Source organism: Dendropsophus ebraccatus, chromosome 8, assembly GCF_027789765.1.
Source record: "Dendropsophus ebraccatus isolate aDenEbr1 chromosome 8, aDenEbr1.pat, whole genome shotgun sequence".
Lineage (NCBI taxonomy): Eukaryota > Metazoa > Chordata > Amphibia > Anura > Hylidae > Dendropsophus > Dendropsophus ebraccatus.
Window position 1 is genome coordinate 124002641 of NC_091461.1, and position 14239 is coordinate 124016879.

At 48.7% G+C, this 14239-nt stretch overlaps 1 protein-coding gene across 2 annotated transcripts in view; it reads right to left on the minus strand.

The window, feature by feature from the left end:
* Positions 1 to 14239, minus strand: part of TNR (tenascin R) — a 306854-nt gene that overhangs the window by 75299 nt on the left and 217316 nt on the right. For both annotated transcript variants that reach the window (XM_069981701.1, XM_069981702.1), the window contains exons 5-7: positions 12673 to 12788; positions 7839 to 7989; positions 6751 to 7020 (exon numbers count right to left, since the gene is read on the minus strand). In XM_069981701.1, coding sequence (XP_069837802.1) covers positions 6751 to 7020; positions 7839 to 7989; positions 12673 to 12788 — 537 coding nt within the window. The remainder of the gene's footprint in view (positions 1 to 6750; positions 7021 to 7838; positions 7990 to 12672; positions 12789 to 14239) is intronic.

The following is a 14239-nucleotide window of genomic DNA, read 5'->3' on the forward strand; positions in this document are numbered from 1 at the left end:
AGAGCACGGCCTCACAACGGACTATCCCGGACCCTTATATACAGAGCATGGCCTCACAGCTTCATGAGTATCCCGGACCCTTATATACAGAGCATGGCCTCACAACAGACTATCCCGGACCCTTATATACAGAGCACGGCCTCACAACGGACTATCCCGGACCCTTATATACAGAGCACGGCCTCACAACGGACTATCCCGGACCCTTATATACAGAGCACGGCCTCACAACGGACTATCCCGGACCCTTATATACAGAGCATGGCCTCACAGCGGACTATCCCAGACCCTTATATACAGAGCATGGCCTCACATCGGACTATCCCGAACCCTTGTATACAGAGCACGGCCTCACATCGGACTATCCCGGACCCTTATATACAGAGCACGGCCTCACAACGGACTATCCCAGACCCTTATATACAGAGCACGGCCTCACATCGGACTATCCCGGACCCTTATATACAGAGCACGGCCTCACAACGGACTATCCCGGACCCTTATATACAGAGCACGGCCTCACAACGGACTATCCCAGACCCTTATATACAGAGCACGGCCTCACAACGGACTATCCCAGACCCTTATATACAGAGCACGGCCTCACATCGGACTATCCCGGACCCTTATATACAGAGCATGGCCTCACAGCGGACTATCCCAGACCCTTATATACAGAGCATGGCCTCACATCGGACTATCCCGAACCCTTGTATACAGAGCACGGCCTCACATCGGTCTATCCCGGACCCTTATATACAGAGCACGGCCTCACAACGGACTATCCCAGACCCTTATATACAGAGCATGGCCTCACAATGGACTATCCCGGACCCTTATATACAGAGCATAGCCTCACATCGGACTATCCCGGACCCTTATATACAGAGCATGGCTTCGCATCGGACTATCCCGGACCCTTATATACAGAGCACGGCCTCACAACGGACTATCCCGGACCCCTATATACAGAGCATGGCCTCGCATCGGACTATCCCAGACCCTTATATACAGAGCACGGCCTCACATCGGACTATCCCGGACCTTGTATACAGAGCATGGCCTCACAACGGACTATCCCGGACCCTTATATACAGAGCATGGCCTCACATCGGACTATCCCAGACCCTTATATACAGAGCACGGCCTCACAACTACTGCTCCTAACCCTTGTATACAGAGCACGGCCTCACATCGGACTATCCAGGACCCTTATATACAGAGCACGGCCTCACAACGGACTATCCCGGACCCTTATATACAGAGCATGGCCTCACAACGGACTATCCCAGACCCTTATATACAGAGCACGGCCTCACAACGGACTATCCCAGACCCTTATATACAGAGCATGGCCTCACAACGGACTATCCCGGACCCTTATATACAGAGCATGGCCTCACAGCTTTATGAGTATCCCGGACCCCTATATACAGAGCATGGCCTCACAGCGGACTATCCCGGACCCTTATATACAGAGCATGGCCTCACAACAGACTATCCCGGACCCTTATATACAGAGCACGGCCTCACAACGGACTATCCCAGACCCTTATATACAGAGCACGGCCTCACAACGGACTATCCCGGACCCTTATATACAGAGCACGGCCTCACAACGGACTATCCCGGACCCTTATATACAGAGCACGGCCTCACAACGGACTATCCCGGACCCTTATATACAGAGCACGGCCTCACAGCGGACTATCCCGGACCCTTATATACAGAGCACGGCCTCACAACGGACTATCCCGGACCCTTATATACAGAGCACGGCCTCACAGCGGACTATCCCGAGTATTGCCTGTACATTTACAAGTGACGGAAGGGAACACCAGGGTTGGCAGCAAGTGACAGTCTTAATGTCCTGCATGTCCTGGTGTTCTGTTTGATGGACATGCTTCCAGACAAACACTTTTTTTGGGGGGGCCTTATATTTAGCAATTCAAAAACTTCTCCTAGGTCTTATTTTCGGGGTAACGGGGCAGTATTTCTCCACCAGAGATAAATGAGAAGGTTGACTGGAGACGGCTGCATCCCATTACATTGCATCAGCATATTCTGACTCTGCAGTCTCCCTTCCTCGTGTAGTCATCTATAAGTGTGTCCTATATACTGGGTGCACTCTATTATACATGGTGGCACTCTCATAGCTATATAAACGCAGATGGTTGTGTCCCTGATTTACATGGGAAAAACTATTGATTGTGAACTGAGTCAAGTCTGGAGGAAAACACATGGAGGAAGCCGGGAAGACATCCCATATACTAATGTATGCTGACGGGACTTCACCGTACGCCTTCTGTCCGTTCTCGTTGTTCCATACCTCAGTGGTTTTATGCGTGATATGATAATGGTAATAATGATTAGGATAATAATAGTAGTGGTGAATGGGCGCCGGAGAACGCTTCACAAATTTTTAAGAGGGAATTTAAGGCGGCTAATGATGAGATCAATGGCGGTCAGAGCGTCAGTATACGGTCTGTATACAGCAGATTATTCATCTAGAAGATTCCCTGTGAAATGATCTAAGTGCGCTTCTCTTGTAATGGAGCAGATGTCAACATTACAAAGGGTTGTGCAATCTCTCCCTCGTTCTCTCATTGCGACCGGTAATTGACACTTCTTAGGTTGCGTCTAATATGCATGCTCCCGCATTACAGCAGATTACAGCAGGTTATAGCCACAAGCGTGCACAGAACACGAAGGCAGAAGACTGTGAAGAAGAGAAATGTGGCGATGAGCTGACCCGATGACAATGGCTGCAATGTATAGCAATGATGGCGAGTAGAGAGGAGCGCAACTGGAGCAAGCTGGAGTCCCATCGAGAGGTTGGATGCAGCTCCGGGGAAACACGGATACAGCCTATGGCCTATGACTGTATCCAGGACTCCATAGGGTGGCATCCAACTTCTCCAGTCACCAGTGGTCAAATGCCGCATGATCGGACTCCAGCTGCTCCAGTTGCGCTCATCTCTAATTGCGAGCTGTTCCAAGTGCGGCCTGTCAGGTGATGGCTCCTACAGATGCATCGGCCATAGGTCAAATGTTATATTACATGATGGTCCGCCATGTAGTAGGTGCCTGGGAGCAAAATATGAGAGTAGATGTCTATAAAAAGGGGCCCAAGCAGGGGAACACCCCTCCCCCCATGATATCCAGATGGTGTGAAGGTGGTCTCAGGGAACGGAGTATTACATGAAGCAAAGTATTAGTGAAGCAAAGAGCTTTAAAGGGGTACTCCAGCGGGGGGCACTTTTTTGCTGGGACCGGGGAGGAGGTGGCCGAGGGAAAACACGTCCACTCACCTCCCCGTTTCCAGCGGCGTGTCCCACATTGCGGCGCTCCGGTGTCCGGTTCCCGGCCCCTTCCGGGTTTCTGACGCGGGCTCGAGACGTGCGCTCATCCACTCAGTGAAGGAGGCGGGATCCGTTTCAAGTCCGCTCAGATCCGTTTCAGGCCCGCGTCAGACACCCCGAAGCGGCCGGGAACCTGGCACCGGAGTGCCGCGATGCGGGACCCGCCGCTGGAACCAGCAAAGAAGTGCCCCCCCCCCCGCTGGAGTACCCCTTTAACACGCTCGGCCCTCGGCTGGACTGCATCCAGCCTCTCCAGGCACTTGTAGTGGAGTTCAAGGGCAGCCGGCCGACAAACTGAAGGCCAGGCCTAGGGAAGCACTTTGCTAATACTGTAGATTCGCTCATCTCTAATGGTGACCATTGAAATGAATAATCCACCGAGCAATACCTGAGCCTGTCAGACTCTTTGCAATCCACTTGGACTAACAGAGGTGAGTAAGGACTCGTGTGGACCCACTGCTAAACCACAAGGGCATACCCATAGGGGGAGATTTATCAAAGGGTGTAAAATTTAGACTGGTGCAAACTGCCCACAGCAACCAATCACAGCTCAGCTTTAGGCAGTGCTGAAAGGAAAGAGGAGCTGTGATTGGTTGCTGTGGGAGCTGAGCTGTGATTGGTTGCTGTGGGCAGTTTGCACCAGTCTAAATTTTACACCCTTTGATAAATCTCCCCCATAATGTACAATGGGGACTGTTATTTACATTGTGCAGAATTCTCCATGGTTTTGGATATGGATGACCCCCGAACCCTGGAGCTAATCTGCGTCCTGACAACCCGGCACTGAAATGTATCAAACAGTGAGAGGTCCCATTTCTCTCCATAATCAGCGTAAAATCCTGGATACAACGTAGGGGAACCGTTCTTTGACGGCCACGACCTGTAATAATAGGGCAGACGGCAAGAGTCTCCATTAGGCAAATCCTTCCCCAGACTGACGGATGATGAGGACGACTCAAGGACTGCGCTTTCTAGGTCTTCTCTTCCCTCATTGATCACACTCGTCCTTTATAAAACCTTCTACGTTTAATTAATTGTGCCTGAAATATGTTTTGTGGATTTTAGTCACAGAAATCAAAACCAAGACGACTGTGATGAGTGATTTACAGCTCAGTGGGTTGGAGGAACCCCGCTACGATATAAAGCCCTCTGCCAAACGCCAAGGAGACGAGCTGAAAAGAAGAGCAGAGAAAAGTTTCTATTGTTTCCCAACTTGGTCACCTAAAAATACCGAGGGCAGATAACGTGTTCTGAGCTTCCAGGACGGCGATTACGCTGCCAATCAGAGCGCTCAGGTCCTAGCCCGGATTATAGAAAAATATATTATTGTAGTACCAGAAAAGAAATATATCCACAACACTGTATGGTAGAAAGTATACTCGTTTCCATATTAGGAGTCTAAACCTTATGCTAATACATCGTTTTCGGTGCCATGTGGGCGGGGTTACTGACCCCAGTGCGCTAATCTTCCCCTTGGCCCCACCCACCTAAAGAATATCAGCAGAGTGGACCGGTTGGGGGTGGTAGTCGCCCCAAAATGCACCAAGAATGACTTTTAGCACATGGACTTTACTCCTAATATCACAGAAACGGCCCTAAGCATGGAGGTAAGAAACTTCCCATAATCCTCAGTGCCCCGTACACTACAGGGAGGTGCTTCTAACCTGCTGATAGTTTCCCTTTAAAGAAAATAAAGTGCTCTAACCCCAGACACTGAATCCCTTCCAGCCGGAGTGTTGCTGAGCTGCTGCTCCTGCACCAGGTGCGGTGTCCCTCCATAGTCCCCATCATGTTTAATGCTCCGACCGTTGTCACTCAGTGTTGATGGAGACTTCGGGGAGGTTTGCTCCATGATAAATCTCTCTACGTTGTGCTCTGTGTAGGGTGATGATGAATTGACGATAGGCGCCATCTCAGCAGTTTCTTCTCTGTAGTATATTACCTACCTCCCGGCTATCCTACTCTCTGTAATACACTACTAATAGCAGAATGTTTTTTTCCTAAATCATATTTGACTTGAGCAGCCGAAGCCATTATCTATTTATTATACAGCTATTATCCATTCATTATAAAGGCCGCGCCTTGTGACTGTATTCAGAGACGGATGCGGTAACCTTGGTAGGGGCCACAAACAGAGGGAATTTACTGATGGATTTGGCCCCGGGAGACGTCAGGGTGTCAGACAGGACAAGACTGGTGCAAAACACGTCAGATGCATCTGGACCCATTGTGAATACTATAGCTATGTCTGTATACTGTCTGTACGCTTTACAGCAATCTACCACACAGCGGTCCAGGGAGCCCAGTCACAACAAGCAGCGGGTTGTGGTGTTTTTGCATTAGGGGCAGTTCTGATGATTCTAAGCTCCTCCCTGGAGGAAGATGGGCAAAGCTTACAGGGGAAAAAAATCAACTGGTGTCAAAAAGTTATACAGATTTGTAATTTCCAGTCTTCCAGTACTTATCAGCTGCTGTATGTCCTGCAGGAAGTGGTGTATTCTCTCCAGTCTGACACAGTGCTCTCTGTTGCCACCTCTGTCCATGTCAGGAACTGTCCAGAGCAGGAAAGGTTTTCTATGGGGATTTGCTGCTGCTCTGCAGAACAGCAGCCGCTGATAAGTACTGGAAGACTGGAGATCTATAAATAGAAGTAAATTACAAATCTATATAACTTTCTGACACCGGTAGATTTTTTTTTTGGAGTACCCCTCCAAGGAGGTGATGGAGCACATAGGGGGTTATTGTGTCCTACTCTATACAACAGTTTTCTGGCATACAAAAATTAGCTTCATTAGCACCTAAAATTGCCATTTTCTGTAAAAGTGGGTGGGTCTTGGTGAGAGGGGGTGTGGCTCCCCACAAATGGCAAATGCCCTATCATTTATGCCAGAAACCTATAAAAAAACGTTGTGAAACTGATGCTGGAAATCTATAGCAGCTGGTTGTTGGAGAAGAGTTCACTCCGATGGTTCATGGACAACCGAAGATGCACCAAGCGTATTAGGTGTGTACTGTGCCTCATCTGCCTCCTGGTACATTTGGCGCATCTTCCTCCAGTGTTCTCTTCTGTAAGACGGCACATAAAGCTCTTCATAATTATCCCTCTAGGATTGGAGACTAAGACTGAAAAGTGTCAGTAAAGTGCCCAAGAGTGCCGAACCGGAACGCTCGACATTCAACTCCCGACATCTGGAGAGGTTGTATACTATCCTAGGGAGTCTGGGAAAATATGGATACAGACATAAGACATAGACTTTATCAATGTTTTCCTAGGAGGCCTATGGTGGCATCTAACTTCTCCAGCACTAACTATAAGATTCTTTTAATAAAATAATTCATAGACATTAAATATCTCTGGATACTACGATAAGTGAACGGCGGAAAGTACCTGTTGTGAAGGTGGTATTGACAGGGTCACTGCGGATGTCGCCCCGGATGCCGGACACTGAGACCTCGTACTGAGAGCCAGGTCGCAGGACCTGCATGGAGTACTGACTCAAGGGGGGCTGCAGGCGGAAGGTGGTCTTCTCTCCTTCTCCGTTGACCGGTCCATACTGCAGCTGGATGAAGTCCAGTTTGGCTCTGGCCGGAGTCCATTCCACGAAAGCTACTGTATCCGAAACATCTCGAACCAGGACGTTGGAGGGGCCGTCGATGGCTGCGGAGGACACAAAGCACTGTTAGGCCATGTTCACACAACGTATATTTTGCATAAATCATTGCCGTTGTTGCAATTTGCAACAACGGCCGTAATTTATACTAAACATACTTTCTATTTGAACGAATGGAAACCCGGATAGAGTGTATACACATAGTACATATATACTTACACACAGTATACGTTCCGGCCGGGATTCCATCCGGCCGCATGAAAAACTGACATGGAATAGCAGCTGCACAGAACATGTCAGTTCACAAAATGGAGCGCGCGGCCTCCACCGCACTCTCCATTGTGTGCAACGGTGAATTGGGATGTGGGAGCAAACTGATGCGCCCGCATCCCAGTTCAACATAAAGGAAGATCATCCAGCTGGTACTGCAGTACCGGCCGGGACAATCTTTTCTGACACCGGCTGTTCTTTGACCTGGCCGGTGTTATACGCCGCGTGAACATAGCCTAAAACTGTATTTTAGAGTTAATTTACTTTTCCCACTATGACTGTATCGCCGTCCTTGATCAGACCTTCAACCATTACCGTCTGTGTGAACAGAGATTCATTCTTGTAGACATAAGCCAATATACCTCTAAGGTCTCGCTCACTTCCTGACCAATGTTCTTAATGCGCTGTCACCATAAATCTTCCCTACATCTTTCGCTATTTGTCGCTTGTTCATCTTCTCTCTACTATCTGGTAGTTTTTGCAATGAATTGAAGCTGGTGAGAGCGGATTGTCATCACGTCTATAATATATAGGCCGAGTCCTCTCAGCAATTACAGCGAGCCCGGCGTCTAGTTACCGGTCGGTGCACTCTTACCGGTGGAGACGCTGCCGGATGTCGGGGGGCTCCTGGCCTGCTCCTTCAGGGATATGATGCTGATAGTGTACTCCTCTCCAGGCTTCAGCCCCGTCTGGTTATAGGAGGTGACGCTGCTTGGGAGCTGGACGGTCAGACCCCCCTCATTGTTCTGTCAATAATAAAAGAAGGAGACAAATAGAAGAGTTGTATAAATATAATAATCAGATGTATAATACACAGCCAATACGGGTGACCGCGGTGAAGAGTCTCATAGTGTTATATATAACAATGTACAATTCCACCATTATCGGGAAGTGTGAAATAATTAAAGATGAAAGAACTTTTCAAGAGTTTGGTTCCGCAGGTTCAATGAAGTTTGAAGTAAAGTTTTGGTTTGTCCGGTCCAAGCCTTAAAAGAACTGCACTAAACAAGCTTAGAGATTCCGCAAGTTCGCTCTTCAGTACTTACCTGTCCGCGCTCCCCCAGTGTCCTTTTACAGGTCTCCAGTGTCTCCTGCAGCCGCCTCCAGCCCGCTCAACCAATCACTGACTGAGAGAGGACAGCACTGTGGCCAGCAATTGGTTGAGTGGGCCGTCACTCCTGAGACAAGAATGACAGCCAATCACTGGCCGCGGTTCTGACCTCTCTCAGTCAGTGATTGGTTGACCGGGCTGCAGGCAACTGCCGGAGAGCTGTAGAAGGACACTGGGGAAGCACGGACAGGTGAGCATATCCTTTTTTTTATCCCGCACATAATCTGTGTACACATTGACCGGGGGTGCAGATGGCACGGAAATGCTGCAGATTCTCCCCATTAACTTCAATGGAGACTTTGATATACGCAATAAATAAGCAGTTATTGTGGATCTGCTTGAGACTTCATGTGCATTGAGTCTTTCTCCAACATTAATACATTCTGCACCAAATCCAAAACAAAGTGACACAATACAGCGCAGATTTTCTGCTTTAGGTTTTTGTGCAGACTTGTTCAGTGTGAACAAACCCTAAAGCCAGACTGAGGTTACTGAGACGAGAGGATCAGCGGGAGCAGCGGGCAGCACAGGAATCATACACCATGTTATGTCACTCAGTCACGCGAGGAGCATCATGATCTTATGCCTTGTATCCGGCTATAATCCATCAGCTCTCGGGGTATCTATAGTGAGATACACAGACCCCCTTACGTGTATGGAGGAAGCAATGCACCCCCAGGAGGGGCAGTAATGAGCAAGGACTTGCTGCAGGTGCTGTAAAGTGTGGCGAGGTAAAGATAAGGATGAAATGTTCATTAACTGTTCATACAATGTATATATATACATATATATATATATATATATATATATATATATCTAGGTATCACCATGGCGCTCATCCCGCTTGGGGCTAATATTTATTTTCCAAGTTATTCAAATGATTCACAGTTGTGTCCGGCTACGGCAGCTGGACCTCATACAGAGTGGCGGCTCAAAAAAACCCAGTCCTCCGCAGGGTTTCCATAGCAACAGGCCATTTTTCACTGTTTCTTCTGCTCTTTGCCGGCGCGCTGACAGGATGAAACTTACCTGTGATTGCTGAGTATTACTGCTGAAAAGAGATAAACTCTTACTCGTTGGGCAAACACATCGCCCCATCATAAAGCGGAAATAAGAAGGCCTCAATATGTAACTGGGCAGGAGCCATTGTGGTGCCCCATCATAAAGCGGAAATAAGGCCTCAATAGGTAACTGGGCAGGAGCCATTGTGGTGCCCCATCATAAAGCGGAAATAAGAAGGCCTCAATAGGTAACCGGGCAGGAGCCATTGTGGTGCCCCATCATAAAGCGGAAATAAGAAGGCCTCAATATGTAACCGGGCTGGAGCCATTGTGGTGCCCCATCATAAAGCGGAAATAAGGCCTCAATAGGTAACTGGGCAGGAGCCATTGTGGTGCCCCATCATAAAGCGGAAATAAGAAGGCCTCAATAGGTAACCGGGCTGGAGCCATTGTGGTGCCCCATCATAAAGTGGATGTACAGGCCTCAATATGTAACCGGGCTGGAGCCATTGTGGTGCCCCATCATAAAGTGGATGTACAGGCCTCAATATGTAACCGGGCTGGAGCCATTGTGGTGCCCCATCATAAAGTGGATGTACAGGCCTCCATATGTAACCGGACAGGAGCCATTGTGGTGCCCCATCATAAAGTGGATGTACAGGCCTCAATAGGTAACTGGACCGAAGCCATTGTGGTGCCCCATCATAAAGTGGATGTACAGGCCTCAATACGTAACCGGACAGGAGCCATTGTGGTGCCCCATCATAAAGTGGATGTACAGGCCTCAATACGTAACCGGACAGGAGCCATTGTGGTGCCCCATCATAAAGTGGATGTACAGGCCTCAATAGGTAACCGGACCGAAGCCATTGTAGTGCCCCATCATAAAGTGGATGTACAGGCCTCAATACGTAACCGGGCAGGAGCCATTGTGGTGCCCCATCATAAAGCGGAAATAAGAAGGCCTCAATAGGTAACTGGGCAGGAGCCATTGTGGTGCCCCATCATAAAGCGGAAATAAGAAGGCCTCAATAGGTAACCGGGCAGGAGCCATTGTGGTGCCCCTTCATAAAGTGGATGTACAGGCCTCAATACGTAACTGGGCAGGAGCCATTGTGGTGCCCCTTCATAAAGTGGATGTACAGGCCTCAATAGGTAACTGGGCAGGAGCCATTGTGGTGCCCCTTCATAAAGTGGATGTACAGGCCTCAATATGTAACCGGGCAGGAGCCATTGTGGTGCCCCACATCATAAAGTGGATGTACAGGCCTCAATACGTAACTGGGCAGGACCATTGTGGTGCCCCATCAATGTACTCATTGACTGACAGCTCTCTGTCTATATAGATGACTATCAATCACAAGTCAAAAACAATTTGTCCTGAGACTTTTACCAAAACTATGGATGAATCTGCTCGGCTTCTCCTGCTCTCTAACAAGATGGCTGCAGGCTGGGCGAGATTTTCAATGTGACAGATTCCCTTTTAGGAGTGAGTATTAGGCTCAGAGGGTGTAAATCAGTCACAGGGGGTGTACATATGAGGCAGAGGGGGTGTAAATATCTCTGAGGGAGCGACTATGTAGCTGAGAGGGCAGGAATCAGGCTCAGGGGGTGTAAGGCTATAATCACACAGTGTATAAACAACGGCCGCTGTTTGATACGTTCCTGCGGACAATATTTCCATATCGGATGCAGGAACATCATTTTATTTTAATTGGAATGCGGACACATTTAGGTGGTGCCTGCAATCCAATTAACCATTGAAGACTATACAATGTACGGCCTTCAGAACGTCCATACAATGTGTGAACAAAATGGGAACAGTGGCCTAATAAGACGACCCTATACAGCAAGTATGACATGAGAAGACATTATAGTAGGGACTGTGTTACAGATCATACGTTAGGGTCCCCTCTGTTCCGATCTGCACCCTGCAGCCCCCATCATGGCCGGCTCCACAGTGACCAGATGGACTTGACTGCCTTGTGTTCCACAGATGGATGACTTTTACTGAGAGCCGGGTAGGATGAGAAGTCAAGCTCCTTATCTTGCATCCTTCCCCTGTATTTCCCATCATAGTTGATGGCTGCTCCATTCAGCCGATCAGTGAAGCCTGCAGCTTATGAGCGTCCCGTGACATCAAATCATTCACCAGAACGTGACCGTTCTCTCACAGTAACAAACAAAGCCTCGGTGTATTCACTCCCCGTCTGGGGCTTTCTTGTCTGGATGAGCGCTGATCTCTCGCCCACACACTCCTCTCACCCCATCAGACGCCATTGAGAACCACTTCTAGAACGTTCTCCCCCCCATAAAAGATAGGTGCCATCAGCTCGATCACACTTGTCAGGACTCTCGGAGATCTTAAGCCTGATGGAAGAATACAAGGACGCGCTCGTCCGCGGTTGTCAGGGAATGAGTAACGCAGCTCTCAGGCAGGTGACAATACCCGGCAGTCATGTTTGGCCTGAGTCCATATTAACAGCTTTCATATTCCCGCAGCCAAGAGACATCTGGGGTCGTATTAGGCCTGAATTTATAGGCAAGAAAATGCCTGGAAGTGACAGCCCATTAGCACCGGGTTTATTTAGTGGAATGAAATCACGAAAGGAAAAACATGTCGAAATCTTAGCTGAACACAAAACGAGTCACACAGAGTGTATAAGGCGGCTGTTGTGGAGCGCTAACACAGAGAAAGGGTCCAAAGGGAGCGGAACCATAAGTAGTGGCTGAGGCATCAAACAACCGTCAGCCTAAATCATGGCGGGACGATACGTCATAGCGTTCCGGCACCCCGATCTCCACCTACTGGAGCAGATACTCTCAGCTCTGTCACCCTACGTTTAGTTATCCTCGAAGAACTGAGTGTTTGGTCTATGGATTGCAAAAAGGCATAACAGAAGCGTGCTGAGCACAACTGGAGCAGCTGGAGTCCGATCGTGCGGCATTCGATTAACAGCGGCTGCAGAAGTTGCATGCAGCAGTCCTGGTGGATTCGGCCTATGGCCTGTGGCTGTATCCATGTTTTCCAGTACTCCCTAGGGCGGCATCTAACTTCTTCAGCCACCAGTAATCGAATGCCGCACGATCAGACTCCAGCGTGTGATCATCTCTATTGGCTATCCAAGGAAACGAGATCAGAAATAAAGAAGCACGGTGATCAGCTGATCAGCTGATCTGTCTCTTCATTTATACAATCAGTGTGTGTGTGGGTAATCGCACGGTTAGGAAATACTTTTCACATCTATCGGATAAAACCGTCTCACAAGGGGCCGTAGACAACAGACATAGTAACAAGATGATAGTCGCCAACTCACTTTAGGGGTGAAACTAATTTCCCAGGCATCAATAGGAAACGGAGGGGGTTCCCAGTGCACCTCCACGGAGGTCTGAGTCACGTTTTTAAATTGCAGTCCTCTAGGCGGAGAGATATCTGGAAAGAAATACGGTAATGCCCATTAATGATGGAATTGAGGTACACAACGACCATTGGGACATTCAATCAATATCCCAAGGATATCATAGGATTAAACATTACTCCTTAAAGTGAATGTACCACTAGAGACATCACTTTGTGTTTCTTCCGTGAACAGAACAGCGCTGGTGGGGGGATGACGCTGCCGTGGTCCTTTTTTTGAACCGCTGCCCAGTTGCCACGAACAGCACCATTGTTTTCCTGAGCACCGACCCGGTATAAAGCACTGGAGGTGGGCCCGCTGGCTCCAAGTGTGATGAAACCCACCCCTGTCTGTGATGAGGCTCCATTAGAATCAAAGCCGCGTCACAGAGCGGAGGTCATCACAATGGGGGCCGGTGGGCCCACCTCCAGTGCTTCATACCGGGCCAGTGCTTGGGAAAAGTCCAGTGGTGTGCGCGGGGATGTTGGTACTGTGGTTCTTTTTTTGAACCGCCACCTGGTTGCTGCGCATGTCTGTTCATGTAAAAAACACAAAGCGATGTACCTAGTGGTACATTCACTTTAACCACAGGATAGGGGGGAAACTAGCCAATGTGTTTGGGGTCTGACCGCAAGGACCAATCATGAGAACACAGGTTAGCTGTCCCCTGAGCGTTTTTTACAAATTGTATAATAGTATTTGTTGTAGCAAAAAATAAAAAACAAAATAGGGAAAACAGAAACAGAAAAACTTCTGAATAAAGCTTCAAAAATTAATGAAGTCCCACGCAAGGGACAAAATACAGACAGGCAAGGGAGTGGAGGAAAATGAGAAACCATGGTAACTTACCTGTCCCCGTGCCTTGTAGCGCAGCTCCGGGGTCCTGTACCCAGCCGTCGGTGACTGAGTGATTGCCCACCCAGCCAATCAGTGACTGGGGGGCGAACACCACTGCAATCACTGACTGACGGAGCGGGCAATCACTCCACTGGGTCGTGACATTGCAGATAGTAGAGCCGGGTACGTGACGCACCCAGTTTCCAACTGAAGATGATGGCTGACGGCAGCGACCCAGGAGCGGCACAACAGAGGCCCAGGTCACGGGTGGGTTTACTTGTTTATTATTTTGTCAGCCCCCTCCCCATCATCAGTTTGGTGGGACGTCTCCTTTGAAACAAAAGCTCAATAAACATCACAATACTGTGTGTGCACGTAACCTAAGAAGCGTTCAGTGCTGGTGAGTATTTTCACAGCAAAAAAAAATAAAATGAAAAAAAAAAAAAGTTCCTCGTTTGCTTCCTATATAATTCCCGTTAATGAAAGGTGACTCTTCCCTTTGTAGGTGATCACCGGCTCGGCAGGACATTGCTTAATGAAAGGAAGAAGGGTAATCAAAGGGGATGACTGATCCGATTCCCAGGGATAAAGGAGACGCCATCACAGCATCTCGGTGGAGGATAGAACCTCACTGGCTGAACATTTCCAT